General features: G+C 38.3%; 1 protein-coding gene across 1 annotated transcript in view; it reads right to left on the bottom strand.

Annotated features, from left to right (window-relative positions):
* The window catches only part of LOC146678546 (chromodomain Y-like protein 2), a 46,513-nt gene that overhangs the window by 8,846 nt on the left and 19,094 nt on the right, over positions 1–18,573 (bottom strand). Inside the window, exon 2 of the mRNA XM_085400780.1 lies at positions 6,105–6,711. Coding sequence (XP_085256906.1) covers positions 6,105–6,711 — 607 coding nt within the window. The remainder of the gene's footprint in view (positions 1–6,104; positions 6,712–18,573) is intronic.

Below are 18,573 nucleotides of genomic sequence, written 5' to 3'. Positions count from 1 at the left end.
TTTCTTGCATTTTGACCACTGCAGACTGGGAAAACCCCATAACCCCAGTTTTAGAGAATCTCTGACCCAGTTAGTCTAACAATCACAATTTGGCCCTTCTCGGGCTCGCACAAATGCTTACACTTGCCCATTTTTCTTGTTTCGAACACATCAACTTTGAGGAGAAAATATTCACTAGCTCCCTGATATATCTCACCCACTAACAGCTACCATGATGAAGAGATAATGAGTGTTATTCACTTCACCTGTCAGCAGCCACAATGTTGTGCCTGATCAGTGTATTTGAAATCTGGAGAACACCCAACCCTTCCTTACAGCAAATTATCTTTGCTGCCACAGTGTGGCCTGAGTCTTTTTCATGTCACAGTGTTAAACAAAGCCTGCAAAGTTACTCCAACTATCAAATAAATGTTGTGTTTAGCCTATCAAGCCTACAAGTTCCTAATAAAAAAATTCATCCTTTTAGTTTTACTACATTTCTTTATACTATAATATTATTTATTAATACTTGGAGCTGAAAGCTGAAGGAAAAGAAAAAAAGATACATAGTCCATATACAGAAGTCTAGAAAATACTACATTATCTGAACTCAAAAAAATGATTATTTTTTCAGTAATGCGTTTTGTTTTGGGGTTTTTTAGCCTGAATAATTTTATACTAGCAATGATTTTAATTAAATTTGAATTTCTTAGTCGTTCCCAGTGTTATTATGCGATGTGGACAATTACACCTACTTTTACATATACATGTGTCATCTAAGGGTATTCTCTCTGCACAATATCACAACTCTCTTGGTGTGATTCAGTGAATTTCAACTTGATTGCATTAACATTTCAACCTTGGAAATTGCCCACAGTTATATTTACATGCAATCTCATGTTCACATTTTAAAAGCAATCAGTGTAATTTTCAGGTCTTGTCACACAAAGGAGCATTAACGTACAGGAGCAGTGTAATATCTAATGCACAGAAATCACTGATTCATCTGCACTGAGAAAGAAAAAGAAATGTCCAAGAGGGTCGAGTACCACATTCTCAGCTGTAGACTTTTACAAGATAAATGATTAAAGGCAGAAAGAAAAATGAGTCAGACAAAGCACATGTTCCTCATCTAAGAACATCTAGTGATGCTGTGGTAAAAAATAACCAGAATAAATCAGAAATTACTCAGGTACACAAGAGTCTTTTTACTAGAGCAAATGGTGTGATGCTTTTCCAGCCAAATTTATGACTGATGAAAATATGGAGACAAAACTCTGGTCCTTAAACAATAAAGTTCATGTTGACTGAAGATAAAAGTAAAGTATTTCTTGCCTGAAAATATAAGAATGCACTTTTAAATAATCATCATACATTGGGAATTTGTTTTCTTTAATTAACACAATCTGAAACTTGACTAATAGTGACTTCATTTAAAAAGCTAATTTGATTTATTTTTTACAGCAAGCTTGAAAACAAAACTAATTTGTAGGTACTGTGGGGGTTTTTTGGGTGCCAATTCTGAAATTGTGTCACCACCTTAATTGGGTCCATTAATGTTTGGACAATGACTTTTTTTTTGTGATTTTGACTTTGTGCACCACCACAGCAGAACTTAAATGAACAAAAAAGCTGTGATTGAAGCGCAGGCTTTCATCTATTATTCAAAACTAAATTATTACATACATTGTTAAGTGCTTACAACCATTTTGATACTTATGTCTTCATTTTCAGAGACTTGGAAGTAATTCAACAAGCTAACATCATTTTAAATATTATGACTTTTTAAAATATTTTACTTATATTTTTACTTGTATGTAAAATCTTGCAGTTAATGACTGCCATAAGGCTAGAACTCCTGTAGTTCATGAAATGCTGTGTTTCCTCTCTTGAGATGCTCTTCCAGGCTACTGCAGCTGTCTTCAGTTTCTGCTTGTTTATTTGTATTTCTGTATTCAATTTTGCCTTCAGTAACAGAAAGGCTGCTCTACTACACTGAGATCAGGTGACTAACTTGGCCACTGAAGACTATCCATTTTCTTTACCTTGAGAAACTCCTGGGTTGCTTTGGTAGTATGCTTCATTATCCATTTGCACTGTGAAGGGCCAAAGAGTTTTGCAGCATATGGCTGAATTCAAGCAGAGTACAGCCCCATGCATTATGTGACTACTTCCATCAGAGGTAATATTATCAATGAACACTAGTGGCCTGAGGGGTTTACTGCACACTTACACAGCCAGGCTTTCTTTGCATTAGCTGGCCTGACTTAAAACCCCAGTTAGAAATAACAGATATTACATTGGTGGTTGTCAGCTTTCTCCACTAAGGCCAGCTTCCTGCCTTATGCTTTATGCATGTTCACTTCAAAGCTAAAAAAAAAAAAGGGCATTTCACAGGTCATATGACTTCTTTCCCACAAAAGTGATCCCTATGAGTGCCACCTACTCCAGTCACAGACAGATGATAAGGATGGTGATAAAATGGTAATTAAAACTCTATAAAGAACAGTGGCAGGCTCAGCTGCAAGGGAGGGGTGGAGCAGTGGGTTCAGAGGACAGTGCTAGGGGAGGCTGGATATCAGCTCATTAATTCCATCATGTCTCCCCTATTTTATTTTTACAGCACTCTTCACCAAGTGGCACGGTGTGACTCAGGTCATATCTTCACAAGAACATAAAAAAACAAACAAACCCCAAAACAGAACAGTGAAATGCAACACTTACACAAATAAAGAGGTTAACACTACATTTTAGTTCAAGTTAATTATTTTTATTGCAGAGTGCCGCTGTTCTAAGGTGACAGCTGCACATTAGAGCTCCGAAACTTTAAACTGAAACATTTAAACATTCACATCTCCTGTCTAATATCTAATAAAGGAAAATGGGAATCACTTTAATTTGTTGGCAGATAAAAAAGTGAAATTAATTTTACTGCTTGAATAGGTACTCTTCATGAGAGTTCTGTGTTCTAATCGCTGCAATTCCAGCAGTGCAAGCGATACTTTAATCTACTGGTAACATTTATACATTTTATGCATCAGCAAATCAATACACAGGTATTCCTGTAACAATATGATGGACAGTTTGCGCTTTATTCAGTGGTTTTAGTAAAGTACAGCATTACCACTTGCAAAAATTATATTTCTCTGGCAGAGAATCTGTAAGTTATTACAGTGATCTAGGCAGGTAAAAAGGCAGGTAAAAAGACACTTCAGAACACTGACTTTAACCTGAGCTCTAACCTATTAATCTTGCATTATAGTACATTCCTCTGGTTCCAATTCCTCTGGTTCTCGAGCAGGTCTATGTACCTGGTCTTGACTTGGCTAGATACTGAAAAAGTTTTCTCCTAACCAATTCTGCAATCATCCACTAGTGTTGAGCACTTGAAAAGAAGGTAACCGGATTTCTTTCGGTAAAAAGAGGTCCAACACTCAAAGACAAGGTCTCAAGACTACCATGACGTGGATGGCTGAGAACCTAAACAGATATCATAAGATGTGAACAATGGATATAAAATAATACAGCTTGAGTGAAGCAACTGGAGGGACACTTGACTGTGATTAGTTGTTTGGATAGTTTGGATCCCACATAAGAACTGATCCAGTCTAGAACTAACAATTTCAGAAATGATCTGCAAAATAGTGACATCTTTACAGGGACCCGTTTGACTTCAACGGGTTAATGGGTGGAGCACAGGATTTTGGATGAGGTGAGCAGGGCAGTCTTTTGAGGCTTATGAGATTAGTAACTATAATAGCTCCCAGAGTGATGGCCATTAGGATGGGTTAGTGCTGCAGCCCTACCATCCTCATAAATAAACAACAGACTTTTATAAAGTATCACAATCACTTGTTAAATTAGGATGCTTTGAAATTAATGAACAACTGAGAAATTGAATTGATATGTTGTGGATCATACCATGACAGTGATGTCATCATATCCAAAAGCAATAGAAATTCAGTTTGCAACTGGAAATTTAGGCTTATCAGAAAAATTGTATCCACAAAAAGCAAGAAGAGGGCTTAGTTTGACTTAAGCTGATTAAAAAGAAAAGTGAAAATTGTTTACATTTGACCTCAGAATTGTGTAATTGTCTTTATTTATGAAGTAATTTAAACAAAATCAAACCAGATGATCAGTTCTATATGGGGTAAATATGGTTTACATGTTTTTGGCATATTTATTTACAGTCATCTTGTTCATGTTGCTATAGTGCCACTGAATGAAAAGACAATATAAAGCCTTACATAGCATGTTTCATGACTGTAAAGCCAGTAGATACTCACAGTTAAACAAGCAAATGACGCAAGTGGCCATAAAGCTAGTATCTTTATATCAGAAAATTTAAAACATCCTCTGAACTAAAGGCAAAATGGAAACACTCAACCTACAACTATGTATTAGTATGCTTAGTTATTCAGCTTTTTTCTCTCATTTTCTGCTAAAACAGATCAAGATGACTTTTTAAAAACATAATTAATGATTAACTATAGTGGTTGAGGCACTGGACTGTGACCCAGGAGTGAAATTCAAAGGTGTTATCAGCACGAAAGAACCACAGTAGGTATGTGAGGCCATTTGTATGATACAAGAGCGACTGAGGTACTGTGGTAACATTAAAATATATAAATAAATAGCTTCTACTACTGCCACTATTACTTCTACTACAGGTTACTGGTTATTGTCATGGTGTAGTAAGTGTTATGGGTGAGGTGGAAAAATATAATAAATCATCCTTATCTATATACAAGCCACTACAGGACATGGTGTTGGGATAATACAAAAAAGCTATGGTCAAATCTGGATTCATTTTACATTTACAGTCGTTGTCAGAAATTTATGTACACTTATCATGGGTGTGATTATCCTGGTAATTCTGGGCTTTTAATTATTTATTTGAACTTTATTTACTTTTGGTGGAATTATTGTACGCCACACTTCCTTAAAGAGGTAGTAAGTAAAATCTCACCACCAGATGTCAGCAGATTTGAGACTACAGTCAACTGAATTCTGTTTTCTTACCACTTCCAATTCAAGTGCATAAATCCAGGTACAGTGGACACTGTAGGACAAATAACTCCACGTTTATTTACTCTGGAGAAGGTTTTAAAACTTTGTGAACTGAGTCAACGAGTCAGTGACTCTCACTTCTATCCAATGACAGTGATACTGAGGTGAGGTGTTGAGGATCTCTTGAACTCCTCTGTTGGTGAGGGCTGCTGTTTTTGCCAGGGAAACTAACTGAATTAATTGTGATATGATGCGAGAATGTAATCAAACTGTTTATCAGGGAGAAAGTGTGATTTTTAGGACACTCAAGCCTCATAGTATCTAGCATAAGGTTAACAAGCTGTTGTTGCTGTTTGGTTGGCTTGTTGTCAGCTGTGCACAGGACAGTAGCAAGTCTAATCTGCTGACAAAAACTAATGGCGACAATTTGGGGAATAAATAAAAAAAAATGTTTATGCACATTTTTTGTGTGTTACAACCCTGACTTCAGTTCAGGAGATGAGAGTTGATGTAAAGAGGAATAGGATGGGGTGGAAATGAGAGAAGTGGTGGAGGATACAGATGAAGAGGAGGAGGAAAATTACAGACTGAGAAAGATGCAAAAATGTTAAATACTCATAAATTGTTTTAAAGAGTAAAATATGATCTTTACATTAAATGTAACGTAGAGGCATGCAGCCAGTCTTTAGACACATGAATAAAACGTGATTAGGCAGAACAGCAGTGTTCATCTTGGCCACTGTATTCCAGATGGCAGGGCAATATGGTGGCTTACAGGAACCAGCACCCACTCCTACGCATCTTTAATAGATTAATTCGAAGTTCATGAGAATGCATTAAGTTGTTGAAAGATGTAATCACACAGCAATAAATCTATATTTATGAGCAAAACCTTTTTTCTATAATATATATATATATATATATATATATATATATATATATGAAATACTTACTGTACCAATATTAAGTTTTAAAAACAAGATTTAGGAGCACGGGTTTGAGCGGGCATGCATAAGAACAACAATCATATTTCTATAACAATATGTGCCTCAAAAATCCAGCATCACCTCATCTCAGTTTACCATACTATCTGCTTTTTCTTAACAACTTACCTAGTTCAGTAGTAAACTGCTGTCCGCTGGCTTCCATATGTCCTAGTTCTCCATCCACCCTGTCTGAGGGCAGTCGCTGTGACCTTGCTGCAGTCCTGTACATGAGAGAGTCCATCTCTCCGTTCTGTAGTCCATTATGAGGAACCCTCAATGACGGGACATTCGGAGGTCCGCCTGGTGGAGGAGCTTTAAATGTCATCGCTTTGCTCATTCTGTCCCCTAAAGCATGTTTTCCAGGTCCTACACCCACTTTTTTCTGCTTTTGAGTGGTTCCTGATCCTCCACTTCCAATCCCTAGAACAGTCCCTACTCTCACCCCCACAGTTGAGCCACTAGTCCTTTTCTTTTTTCGAGCTTCAGATCTAGCTCTTGAGTCATCTGTTGCAGAAAGGTGGCTAGGAATGAAGGGCTCTCCACGGTTTTTGGAAACTTTGGGCCGTTTGTGTGAGTGCAGTCTTGAGCTATTGAACTGATCAATAAATTCTTCACAGTGTAGTAGATGGTGTTCTGGCTCCCAGGTGTCCTCTTTACTTCCATAGCCTTTCCACCTAATTAGATACTCCCACTTACCCTTCTTATTCCGCCTCTTATCCACGATCTGCTCCACCTTTAAAAAAACAAAAACAAACAGTACAACATAGAAGAACAGATTATTAGACAATATTCTAATGACAAAAATTATCACAAAACACTTAATGCATTTGTGTTTGAGTCTCTAACCCTGTTTTTATTTCCAATATTTAGTCACAATGGCATAGGGATTCTCCGAGTTCACAGTTCAGATAATACCACAGCACCACCTCCCAGCTTCTTCTGGGAACCCATTTGAGTTATGCAGCAGCCCAACTTAAAAGCAACACAGCTAAAGCTAGAAGACGGATGATAGACAGTACATAAAAAAACGAAAAAAAAAATAAAAATGGTTGTTGGCACCATGGTGTCACACATTCTGTCCTGAAGCCTGAACATGAGTATTTTAGCCATCATCACTTCATAGTCTTGAAACTGGATGTGACAAGTGGAGACTTGATCTGACTGAAGGAATGAAGGTTACTGCATGCTCACATGGTAGCAACTTGTCACTCTGGACTATCTTCTTCACAGACTTAGTATAGCAGCTTCTTTTTTGGCACCTAAATGAATATCCTTCTGTGGGACCACAACTTAAATGAATAACAAAGAGCATGCAGTGTCTGTGTCTTAGTAGATTCGACCGTAGTTATCATATTGAAAACTTCAGGTGACTCCTTTTTCAATTTATTATGATCACAACATTTTCAGAAAACCTGGCCTTTGACCTTGAGGTAACTGGGATTCAAACTTTTAAGACACATTTACACATATGATATCGATTTGAAAATCTGAAGTGACTTCTTAATTTATTGCATTCACAAGATTTTCATAAAACTTGACCTCTAATCTTTAACCTTTGGTTTGAGATCACTGAGATTCAATTTTATCTGAGATTTTTCGCAATTGTGCCTATGGTTTCATTTTCAAAAATCCTAAATTGCCTCATTCTTGCATTCACAAACGTAGGTGTCCACACTGCCTGAACACCCACCCACCGGTTGTGGTTACGACAACACCTAATCAGCTTTAAAGTTAAGTAAAAATTAAAAATTAAATATTGCTTTCAGCCAAAACTAAAAATAGCAGGAATAAAATTGATTCCAAAACCATCTTTTTTTCTTACTGATATTCATGAAGGAAACACAAAGGATTCAGAAGGGATCTTCTAGCAATGTTGTGTTATTTTCAGATAACTAATTATTCAGCAGACTGATTTCATACCTGTTGATCACTTGAACATAACCTGCTCCATATATTAAGGTTTGGTCCTCAGCATAATTTACCATGTACCCAAGCAAAAACCACCTATGTAGCACTGAAAACTTCGTGTTAACTCTGAAGTTACCTGCTAACCAATAAATCAGCGCTCTTAAGAGGGTTCAAACCCATCTAAGACTAAAGTTAAGAGTTGACTTCCTGGTTAAACAAGGGTTAAATAAATTCCTGTTTCACAGTACAGGCCTCTGGTAATGCTTGATTATTGGGCTAAAACCTGGTTTATCATGAAAATAACAAAAAGCAGAACTGTTTTATTTAAATTAAAAATGCATATATATATTTATTGTCTACATTCAGATAGCAATCTGTACCAGGTAAATTTGATTTATCTTGAAAAAGATGAAAAAGAAGGATTTGTGAAAGTGTGTGCCGCACCTTTGGATAAACTTGATGATGATGCACCTTCAGAGGTCTGATTCTGTGTCATTTACCAGATTTGCACATAACTAAAATCAAAAGCTAAATGGGTACACTGAATTGCCTGACCATATTTAGTATGTTTTCCAGAAGATGATTCCTTATATTCTGAAACATTGCCAAGGAGTGCCAGATCGTTAAAAAAAGAAAAAAAAAAAGGAGAAACATTGTGTGACATGTGTCAAGTTAAAGATAAGAGCTAACTCCCTGTATAAGAAAGATAAGAACCAGTGTGAAGCCAAGATGAGCTGCAGGCTGTTTTCATGATGAAACCTTAAAAATGGGCTTTTTGGAGGCAAACACCAGACGAGCCAGTATTTTATAATTCTATAGAGAAGAGATAAGGACAGGTGGCACACAGGCAAAAGAAGAAACTTTTACATTTAATTGGAAATCAGTTATTTGAGAAAAATACCGAGGTGTGTATAATTGTTCTTGGCAGGGGTCTAAAATGGGAGTGCTTCTGAAGTCATTGTTGCAAACTGAATAAATTCAGAGTAACAAAATAGAAATTCAACTGGTACAAAGCAAACACACACATCACTTAATTTCTTTCTGACACTCATACAAGCAAATATCTCAGATTTAATTTAAAAAATGCCTATAGTCAATGGTTGTCATTCTTTTTTAATCAAAACCATGGATACAAGTAAGTTATTGTTGCATAAACAATATAAAGTCCATGGTGTTCTTAGTGTGGAATCATGATTGTGGTATACACAATGTGTGACTAATCACTTCAACAATGAAACGACTCATTAATTTGCACTTCAATTTGACTGCATTCAACTTGATTCGCAAAGGTGTTGATTAGACTGAAGGTGAAATTACAAGTCAAAAGAGGCTTTCACATGAAAGAAAAAATAGAACATTTATTTAATTTATGCAACATTATATTTATATAAATGTATGTAAATAAATGTTATGTTAAATTACATTTATGTATTTTGTTACATTTATGTAACTTCTACTGGGTTTCACTTTGAAAACACACAATATCTTTAAATAAAAGCTACTAAGTACAAAACATACAATAGCAGCAAAATGTCACCGCCAGACAAAAATAAGGGCATCACTCTCTGTCTGATCCCTCAGTCCATCGCAAACACCCACATGCACATTATCACATCACAGAGAATACAAAACACCCATAATATCCACATCACACCAAAAACAAGTCATACATACACGGCAAACTGAAATATCCCAGTAAAATCTGTCACCGATGGCATTTTTTAAAACATACAAATAAACAGAAGCTCCACTGTTGTTACACGGAAGGCTCAATTATGTGAAGCATGAAAAGGTTGATGAGATTTCATAATAATCACTGCCAGATGTGAGAGTATTTTTGAATCTACCTTTTATGTCTTTTACTGCAAATGACAAGAAAAAAAAAACAATAAAACAAAAAGAATATATAAAATAAATATCCATGTGACTTCTTCTGAAGAAACAGGTTTTGAGTCATGAGACCCGTGTTAATCGGCTGGGAGGTTTTATCAGAGGCTTCAGTATAGCTGTGGTAATAACTGCTCATCATGTTCTCAGATGTGCCGTGCACAGAAGTAAACAGCCTTTGATGGGTGAGCTGCAGGGGTGGCAGCGAAACGAACAGATGATTAGGTTGCTTACAGTCTAAGATAATGTCAGAGTTAGCAACCAAGCAGAGAGATACATGCTGAGAGGAGAAAGAAGGATAAAACCTGAACATGGTGTGCACTTGCATACACAGAAAGGAGAGGTTTAAAAACTCTTGATGCTGAAGCATCTGCTGCAGAGAATGACTTCATGTGTGGCATGAATGTGCAATGTTGAAACAATGCTCTTGCTATAAAACTGCGTCTACATTAGGTTGTCTAATTTTTCTTGGAATGGCACCATTTTATTGATAAACTTGTGTCAACACTATAATTTCCTGGTCATTTTCAAAGAGACTTGTGCCCATAGTAAAAAAAATAAAAGTCTAAACAAACAGATGATGAATAAATCTCTACCTCATGCTCTTTTTAATTGGAAAGAAATAACGAAATGTCACAATCTGGGAAGTGGGATAGACAAAAAAAGAAGAAGTCTAACAAGATAAAAACACAATTTCAGCTAAGCTGAACTAAGATTCAAGAGACAAGATTCATATGACAACAACATAAAATTAATTTGTGACTAGTGTATATTATGTTCAGCAATATCAGCATAAAAGGAATGATTGAGAAATTTAAGGTACTGCAACCACCATTGGAGAATTGGAAATCTTTAGTTTTTTTATTTAAAATGAAATAATTGAGAGCAGTCCAGTAAACACATTTAACAAATCACTACAAAAATGTTTCAGAGTTAATCTAGATAAAGATTTTATTTCCAAATTCAATGGTTTTACCAAACACTGAACTCAACCTGCTAAGACAGGAAGGCTGAGCACATCCAAACAAATCATCCCACTGAAATGGACATCTAAGCTACACCAACAACCTACAGTGTAAACAACATCCCCTGAAGGCATCATTTCCACAGCAACTTCAGTTGAAACATATGACACTGATCTCATTTAGGAAAAGCAGAAATTGGGGTTGCCTCGGAGCAAAGCTTCTTAGCGGACAAGTAGTCTAAGCAGGAGTTTAAACAGTTTTTAACTGCATTATGTGTAATTACATTTTAATTATAGGTTTGGGAGCTATCATAAAAATAATTGGAGTTCCATGGCTAAGTAGCAATGTTTACACTGTGCTATATTAAAGAGACGTATAAAAGCATAATAATAAAACTCAAAGGAGGTGCTCAATCCAATTCTTTTGGCTAGTGCGACTGATGTCTTGGATAAAAAAAAATGCTTAGTTCAGTTTGATTATTTATCAATTCAAGTAAATGACAAATATGCCCATGGACAGTGTGCCAACACTGTCCTAGAGAATGCCATAAAAAAGTCCTGCTTTTCCTCTACAGGAAGGCATGCATGTGTGTGAAAGAGAATGAGAAGAGCTGAGATGCTGAGACAAACTGATGCGTACTCAGGCTCAGATTGTTAAGGACAGTGTAAGCACGGCAGGCAGTGAGGAGGGACATTCATGCTCAAACTTCGAATGAGGCAACCGTGCCTAGTGTGAGCACGCCCTAACATATATTGCACAGGTGTACAGACGAAATATGCTTGCTGCCAACCGCAAAGGCAAAACAGGTAAAGATCCTGAATGTTCTACAACAATCAGCAAGGAGGCTGGCAGTCCAACACAAGCGTTTGTGTCCAGAGGTGATGGTAACTGATGATTCATGGTATCATCTGATCAACATAGACATCAGTCAGTTTCCTGATAGCACTACATGGTTTTTTTTTCGCCATGAGCAAATGAATGTTTTCTTGCCTTGCCAGCATCCAGTTACCAAAGGATAATGGGGCTTTGTTCTAGTAGTTTATAGTTACAGATATCCACTCACCACGCAAACCACGGACTGGTTTTAAAAGAATGAAAAAACAAAACGAAAAACTAATTTGTCCTTCTATTTCACCATGATCATAACCGCTTTTCTTGCTGACGCTTACCGAGTTTGTTTACAGGTCATTGTTGAATTTCAAACCAACACTTGAGATAGTTTTCTGTTCTCTCTGTCCATCTCTCTCTCACTCTTGTACATAGACTCACTTCTGATTTTTGACCTGTGTTAGAGGAAAACTCAGACACTCAAGGAATTCAAACAACCTTTGTAGCTTTCAAAATCCGTTGTCTGCTATGTTTATAATGACCGCCCATCTCCAAAGGTCTGTGCACTACCGTTCTTCTCCCTTTTGTCTTGCATGCATAAACACACATCATGCACATGTGCAGTCTTTTAGTAAGTGGTGCTAAAAGTCCTACAATGTCTTAACTTGACAAGGCCAAGGACTAGGAACGTCTTGTTAGTGATGAAGATTGATTAAACGATTGAACAGCTGAGATCCATGAGAGCCTCTGCTTAACCCGCCTTTGTTACATTAAGTCCTGGATGAGGATCAATTTCCAAAGTCTTAAGGAAAGTTAGACCCGCCCACCCAGCAGAGTGACAATACCTGATCAGCCTTTTATGGCCATGGGGTAAAAATGAAATAAGCTTGGAGCTAAAACAAAAAATAGCAGGAATAAAACTGATTCCAAAACTCAATTTTTCGTATTGATATTCATCACAGAAAGACAAAGGATTCAGAAGTAATATTCCAGGAATCGTGACGCTCCGGGGGTTTTAATAGATACCATAAGTGTATCATTTTCCTTGAGTTAGCATGTTCACAAAGTTGGGTGGTCCACACTCCTGTCCGCCTGCCCTGCAGGGTAACAACAGCACCCCATCAGCCTTTTACGGATGAGGGGTGAAAAGAATGAACATATTACCCAGTCCTTTCATGCTTCATTGCCTCCCTGTCTTTTTTAGAATTGAATTTAAGATTTTATTGCTCACTTTTAAAACTTTTAAATGGACTGGCCCCTTTGTATCTATCTGAGCTGCTTCACATTCATTCACCTTTAAGAGCTCTCTCAACTAACCAGTTGCTTTTACACAAGCTCTTAAAACTAGATTAAAAAAACAGAGATGACTGTGCTAACCTCTCATCAGCAGTGCTAGACGTTACAGGCAATTAAGCTTTATTAAAAAGCCAGTTATTCTCCTTGGCTGCAGTGTGACATAATTTTAGAAGATTGCATTGCATGTTCTGCTTTTATTTTATTTTAATTTTGTGGATTCTGCTCTGTTTTAATGGATACTTATATATTTTCAATGTAAAACAATTTAGTGAACTCTATAGTTTTAAGCCTGTTATATAAATAAATATTACCTTAACATTAACTGCAACTCCTAGTTTCTCTTTATCAGCACAAACATTATCTTATGTGTTGTTTGACAGCGTTCTCCAGACTGACAAATACTCTGATCAATTAGAAAGCGGATCAGTGATTCAAACAACTGAACTTAAGTAAAAGTTATTCGGATGTGTTACCACTTTGCCAAAGTCTGGAAAAAAAGCCCAAACTCTCACCCTCAGATAAGAGGAAATTGGTTATGATGCTCAAGAACAACCCAGGAACTACCAACTGTCAAGCCTGCCATAAACTGGAAACTGCAGGAACACCACCATCACTGTTCACAGTAAAGTGAGTTTGCCAACCAAGAAAGAATCACTGACTGCAATTTTCAGCTGCCCACATGAATATGACAAATGCCTTCTGGGTGAAAATTTGATGGACGAAAAAGATAAAGAGTGTCATTGTGGCCAAATGGCTCAAACGTTATTTTTGAACTGCTAAAGTTGACGCTTTTAGAGCTAAGAACACTGTAACAACTGTTAAGAACGGTAGTGGTAGCATCATGTTCAGGCTATTTTGGTGTCAGTGGTACTGATACATTTCCCAAGTGGATGGTGTCACGGTTCTGGGTCCGTTGGACCCAGTATTTTGAGTTCATTATGTTTTGGTACTTTTGCATCATGGATTTTCCTCCGCTTCTTCATCCACGCTTGGTCCAGCTTCGGCCTCCGCTTCAGCTTCGCCTGGTCCAGCCTCCGCTTCTTCATCCACGCTTGGTCCGGCTTCGGCCTCCGCTTCAGCCTCGCCTGGTCCAGCCTCCGCTTCTTCATCCACGCTTGGTCCGGCTTCGGCCTCCGCTTCAGCCTCGCCTGGTCCGGCCTCCGCTTCAGCCTCGTCTGGTCCGGCTTCGGCTTTAGCTTCATCTTCGTCTGGTCCGGCCTCTGCTCCGCCTTCGTCTTCGTCTGGTCCGGCCTCAGCTCCGCCTTCGCCTTCGTCTGGTCCTGCGGTTGCCACGCCGCCGTCGGAGCCAGCTCGATCCGTTCCGCCTCGCCTCTGCCGGCCGTTTTCCAGGCCTCTAAGGTGGCGTCATGGCCTTCGGGGACGGCCTCCGGAAAAGGTTTGTCGCCGCCGCTGGCATCGCGGCCGCCCTCCGGACCTGCTCAGTGGCCGCCACTGCCTTCCAAGTGGTCGGCCTCCAGAACTGTTTGCCTGTCGCCGCCGCTGGCATCGCGGCCGCCCTCCGGACCTGCTCAGTGGCTGCCACTGCCTTCCAAGTGGTCGGCCTCCGGAACTGTTTGCCCGTTGCCGCCGTTGCTGTGTGCACGGTCGGCCTCCAGAACTGTTTTGCCTGTCGCCGCCGTTGCCGTGTGCACGGTCGGTCTCCTGACCTCTTCATGGACTCTTGAGCTTTTGTTTCATTTTGTTTTTGATGTGCCTTCTTGTGTGTTTGGACTCTTGTGCTCCTTTTTGTTTCAATTATGTTTCTCTGGTACTTGGTGTTTCTGTTATCTTGGTGTTTTTTTTTTATATTATGATCTGATACTGTTGTGATTATGATTATTATTTAGTAGACTTTGGTCAGCGTCTAGTCTGTCTCTGTCTAGTCTGTGTCTTAGTAAAGTGTGTTTTGTTTCCTGTTTTACTTTGAAGGTTCTTGTTCCTGTCTGATGTCAGTATTCCGGCTTCGCTCTCCCTGTCTCGTTAGGTCTTATTTCTCCCAGCTGTGTCCCCCTTCTGTCTAATTCCTTGATGACTCCCTCAGTGTATTTAAACCCAGTGTGTCTTTATGTCAGTGTCGCCTCGTTAACGTCTGTTCACCCTCAGACCGTGCCTGTGTGTTCCAGCTTGTGTTTTCATGTTTGGTTTATGTTTTGTTTTCTGGCCAGCAATAAAGCTGTGGTTTTGATTCTCAAATCTATGTTCGAGTCCTGCATTTGGATCCTCCTCTCCGCCTGCCCGCACACAGAGCCTTGACAGATGGAATAATAAAGGAGGAAGACTAGTTAGAAATTCTTCAACTTCATGCTAAAACGGGGGTTCAAACTTGGACACTGGGAGCTCCAACAGGACAATAAATCAAAATTATTAGATGAGGTGTATATATACACATTTGAGCCCATGTGTATCATTTAGACCCTGTGTGGAATAAAAATAAATTCCAACTTGTGTTCCAAGTTCTTGTTTTTTAAAGTAATTCAAGATGTATGTTGGACGCTGGAAAAAACGTTCAAAGGTATCATTAAAAGCCCAAACTTCTGACCACTACAAATAGACTGTATGTGTGTTTTTTCTCATCTTACTAATCACCCATAGTGCTTAACCCGAAACCCCAATTTTAGGGTTCGGTATGTTGCCCAAGAACTTTTACACACTGAAACAAAAAGCCAGAGATCAAAAAACAATTCACTGTAGTCTCCTATTTAGTAGAATACATTTAGCCTTCTAAAAGCTTTTCAATCCCATAAACACTATTATGGCATTGAAAGTTTGATATGACCTGATTATGTACAATACATATGCACATCTTGTGTTGCCATTGCACCATATGTTGTGAAATATATTCAAACCATAGCCACAAGCCGTAAACATAGTCCAAAAACGAGGCACATTTGTCAAATTTTATATTTTCTTGATTTCTAAAAAGGAAAGGAACAGATACACTCTCTACAGTTCAGATTCTGAAAATGGCTTTAAATGCATACAAGGTAAATAGATGCACAACTATGGGGAATATTAGAATATTAGAAAGGTTGGAAGGAGTTTCCTCCAAGCAGACATGAAGCTTTATCTGAACTGTCTTTGCCCTCCAGATCTTGTTTTTATATCCACAGTTCTCCTTAGCTCCCCTTTCCAAATTACATGCCAAATTACATGAGTTAACTTCAATAATTACTTCCTCCAAACCATCAATGTGTCTTTTAGACCCCATTCCCACAAAACTGCTCAAAGAAGTCATGCCATTAATTAATGCTTCAATCTTAAATATGATCAATTTATCTAGAGCTGGGCGATAGAACGATAACGATATGTATCGCGATATAACTTTTTCTCGATAGAAAAATTAAACTATCGCGATAGACCTCGCCGCTCTTGTCCTCTTAAAAAAAAAAAAAAAAAAGAACAGCCAATCCAAATTACGTAGCGCAGAGCTGAACCAATCACAGCCGCAGCGTCACGTCACGTGACTTGTTACGTACAGCACAAGTGCCAAGCCGCACATGTGTATTTGTTTGGGAAGCAGCCAGCCACCGTACCGCCCGGGTAATGGAGGAAATGAGTGTGCCGACTAGAAAAATCAACCGAGCGTGACCGAAGGTTACCGAAGAGAAAACAGATGATGGTTCCAATGCCGGAGAGATTGTCGAACGGAAGAGCCATAGAAGTTCCGTAGTGTGAAGGTATTTCGGCTATTTCAAGTCTGACAAAAAACAGTAGCGTGCACTGTAAATTGTGCCGAAAGCAAGTCTGGAAATACAATAAACTGGTGCATGCGCTACGTCCACACGTACCCGGGTATTTTTGAAAACGCAGATTTTTCTATGCGTTTGCACCTTTCGTCCACACGTAAACGGCGTTTTTGGTTACTGAAAACGAAGATTTTTAAAAACTCCGGCCAGGGTGGATATTTTTGAAAACTCAGTTTTTGCATTTACGTGTGGACTAGAAAAACGGAGAAAACGCAGCGTCAAAGGTGTGCGCATTTTTTGACGTCACACTGTGCGCCAAGTTATTGTTTCAGTGAAATGAATTTCTACAATACTGTTAATTCTACTCTCTGCAGTGTTTAAATGCTTACATATACACACAGTTACTGTCCCTCCACACATACGACTCGGTTCTGCTTCTATGCCCCAGCTTTGTTTACTTTTTCCCACCGAGGCTTCTAGACTTCTGATTGGCCAACATTTCTGCACGGTTAGGAATCTAGCTCCACCTGCTGCTTTGGCATGTTAATAGCAGCGTTTTCCTTCATTTCTCCCTTTATGTGTGGATGGGATTTTTTTTTAAACGGAAAATCTCCGTTTTCAAAAATACCCGTGTACGTGTGGACGTAGCCTCAGTCTCTGACTGGAAGCGCTAATTCGTCATTCGGCTTTTGTCAGACTAAAGTAACTGTTAAAACTGTTTGAAAAGCTAAGCTATACAACAAGGAGAGATCGAGAATTTCCTTTTAGTTCTCAGTTTATTTGATATTGACAAAAGTTAGTCAGTTTTGTCTGTTATTCTGTAAAACAAACTAAGATTTATTTTTAGAATTAATATTTTGTTTCTAAGTGGAATTGACAATTTAGTCTGTTTCGTTTGTTCTATTTTGAAACTTAAACGCTTTAGCGGCTGCCTTTTGTGTAGTTTGCAATATTTGCCTTTATTTATCTGAAAAAGTCTCATGTTCCTTAAGTACATCTACCCTGTTGAACTTATTATGGGAAATAAATATTTAAATCAAAACAAGCGGCTGATTATTTCACATTTTACTTGTGAGCAACGGTACATTTAAATCTTACAAATATAGTTATTTGGCTGATATCGTGATAGATATCGTTATCGCCTGAAATGAAAAAAAACATATCGTGATATGAAAAAAATCTTATATCGCCCAGCTCTAAATTTATCTCTAATAATCGGCTATGTACCACAGGTCTTCAAGCTGGCTGTAGTTAAACCTTTACTCAAAAAGCCATCTCTAGACCCAGCTGTCTTAGCTAATTATAGGCTAATCTCTGGCAAACTCAATTTCCTTTCATTTCAAAAATCACTGAAGTTGTCAAACAGCTAACAGATCATCTGCAGAGGAATGGCTTATTTGAAGAGTTTCAGTTAGGTTTCAGAGCTCATCAAAGCACAGAAACTGCTTTAGTAAAGGTTCCAAATGATCTTCTTATGGCCTCTGACAGTGGACTCATCTCTGTGCTTGTCCTGCTAGACCTCAGAGCAGCGTTCGATACTGTCGACCATAATATTCTATTAGAGCGATTAGAACATGCTGTAGGTATTACAGGTACTGCACTGCAGTGGTTTGTATTAGAGATGGCACGATACCACTTTTTTATGTCCGATACCGATACCGATATCATAAATTTGGATATCTGCCGATACCGATATGAATCCGATATAGTGTTTTTTAATCAACAAAACTGTTTTTTTTTTAAATATCTTGCTGCATTTTGTATAAGTTCATACTCAAGTTTAAAACAACAACTACACTAAAGCTATTCTGTTATACCTGTATGCAAAAAAAAATATTTCATAGTTCCGAAATACTGATCAATCTAATAAACTTAAACCTACACCATCCTCCCTATTCTGGTATTTTAAAGAGTACTTAGCGTAAATATTAAGCAACCTAACTAATAGGGTTCCAACTCCCAGCAACAACAAAAATAAATAAATAAAAAATAGGGAACCACCCCTCACGCTCCACCTCATGATGC

The sequence above is a fragment of the Rhamphochromis longiceps genome, linkage group LG1, assembly GCF_057381845.1.
Source record: "Rhamphochromis longiceps isolate RC_006_pf linkage group LG1, R_longiceps_female_GT1.1, whole genome shotgun sequence".
Taxonomy (NCBI): Eukaryota; Metazoa; Chordata; class Actinopteri; order Cichliformes; family Cichlidae; genus Rhamphochromis; species Rhamphochromis longiceps.
The sequence above is the reverse complement of the archived record's forward strand: the minus strand, read 5'-3'. Positions and strand labels throughout refer to the sequence as shown.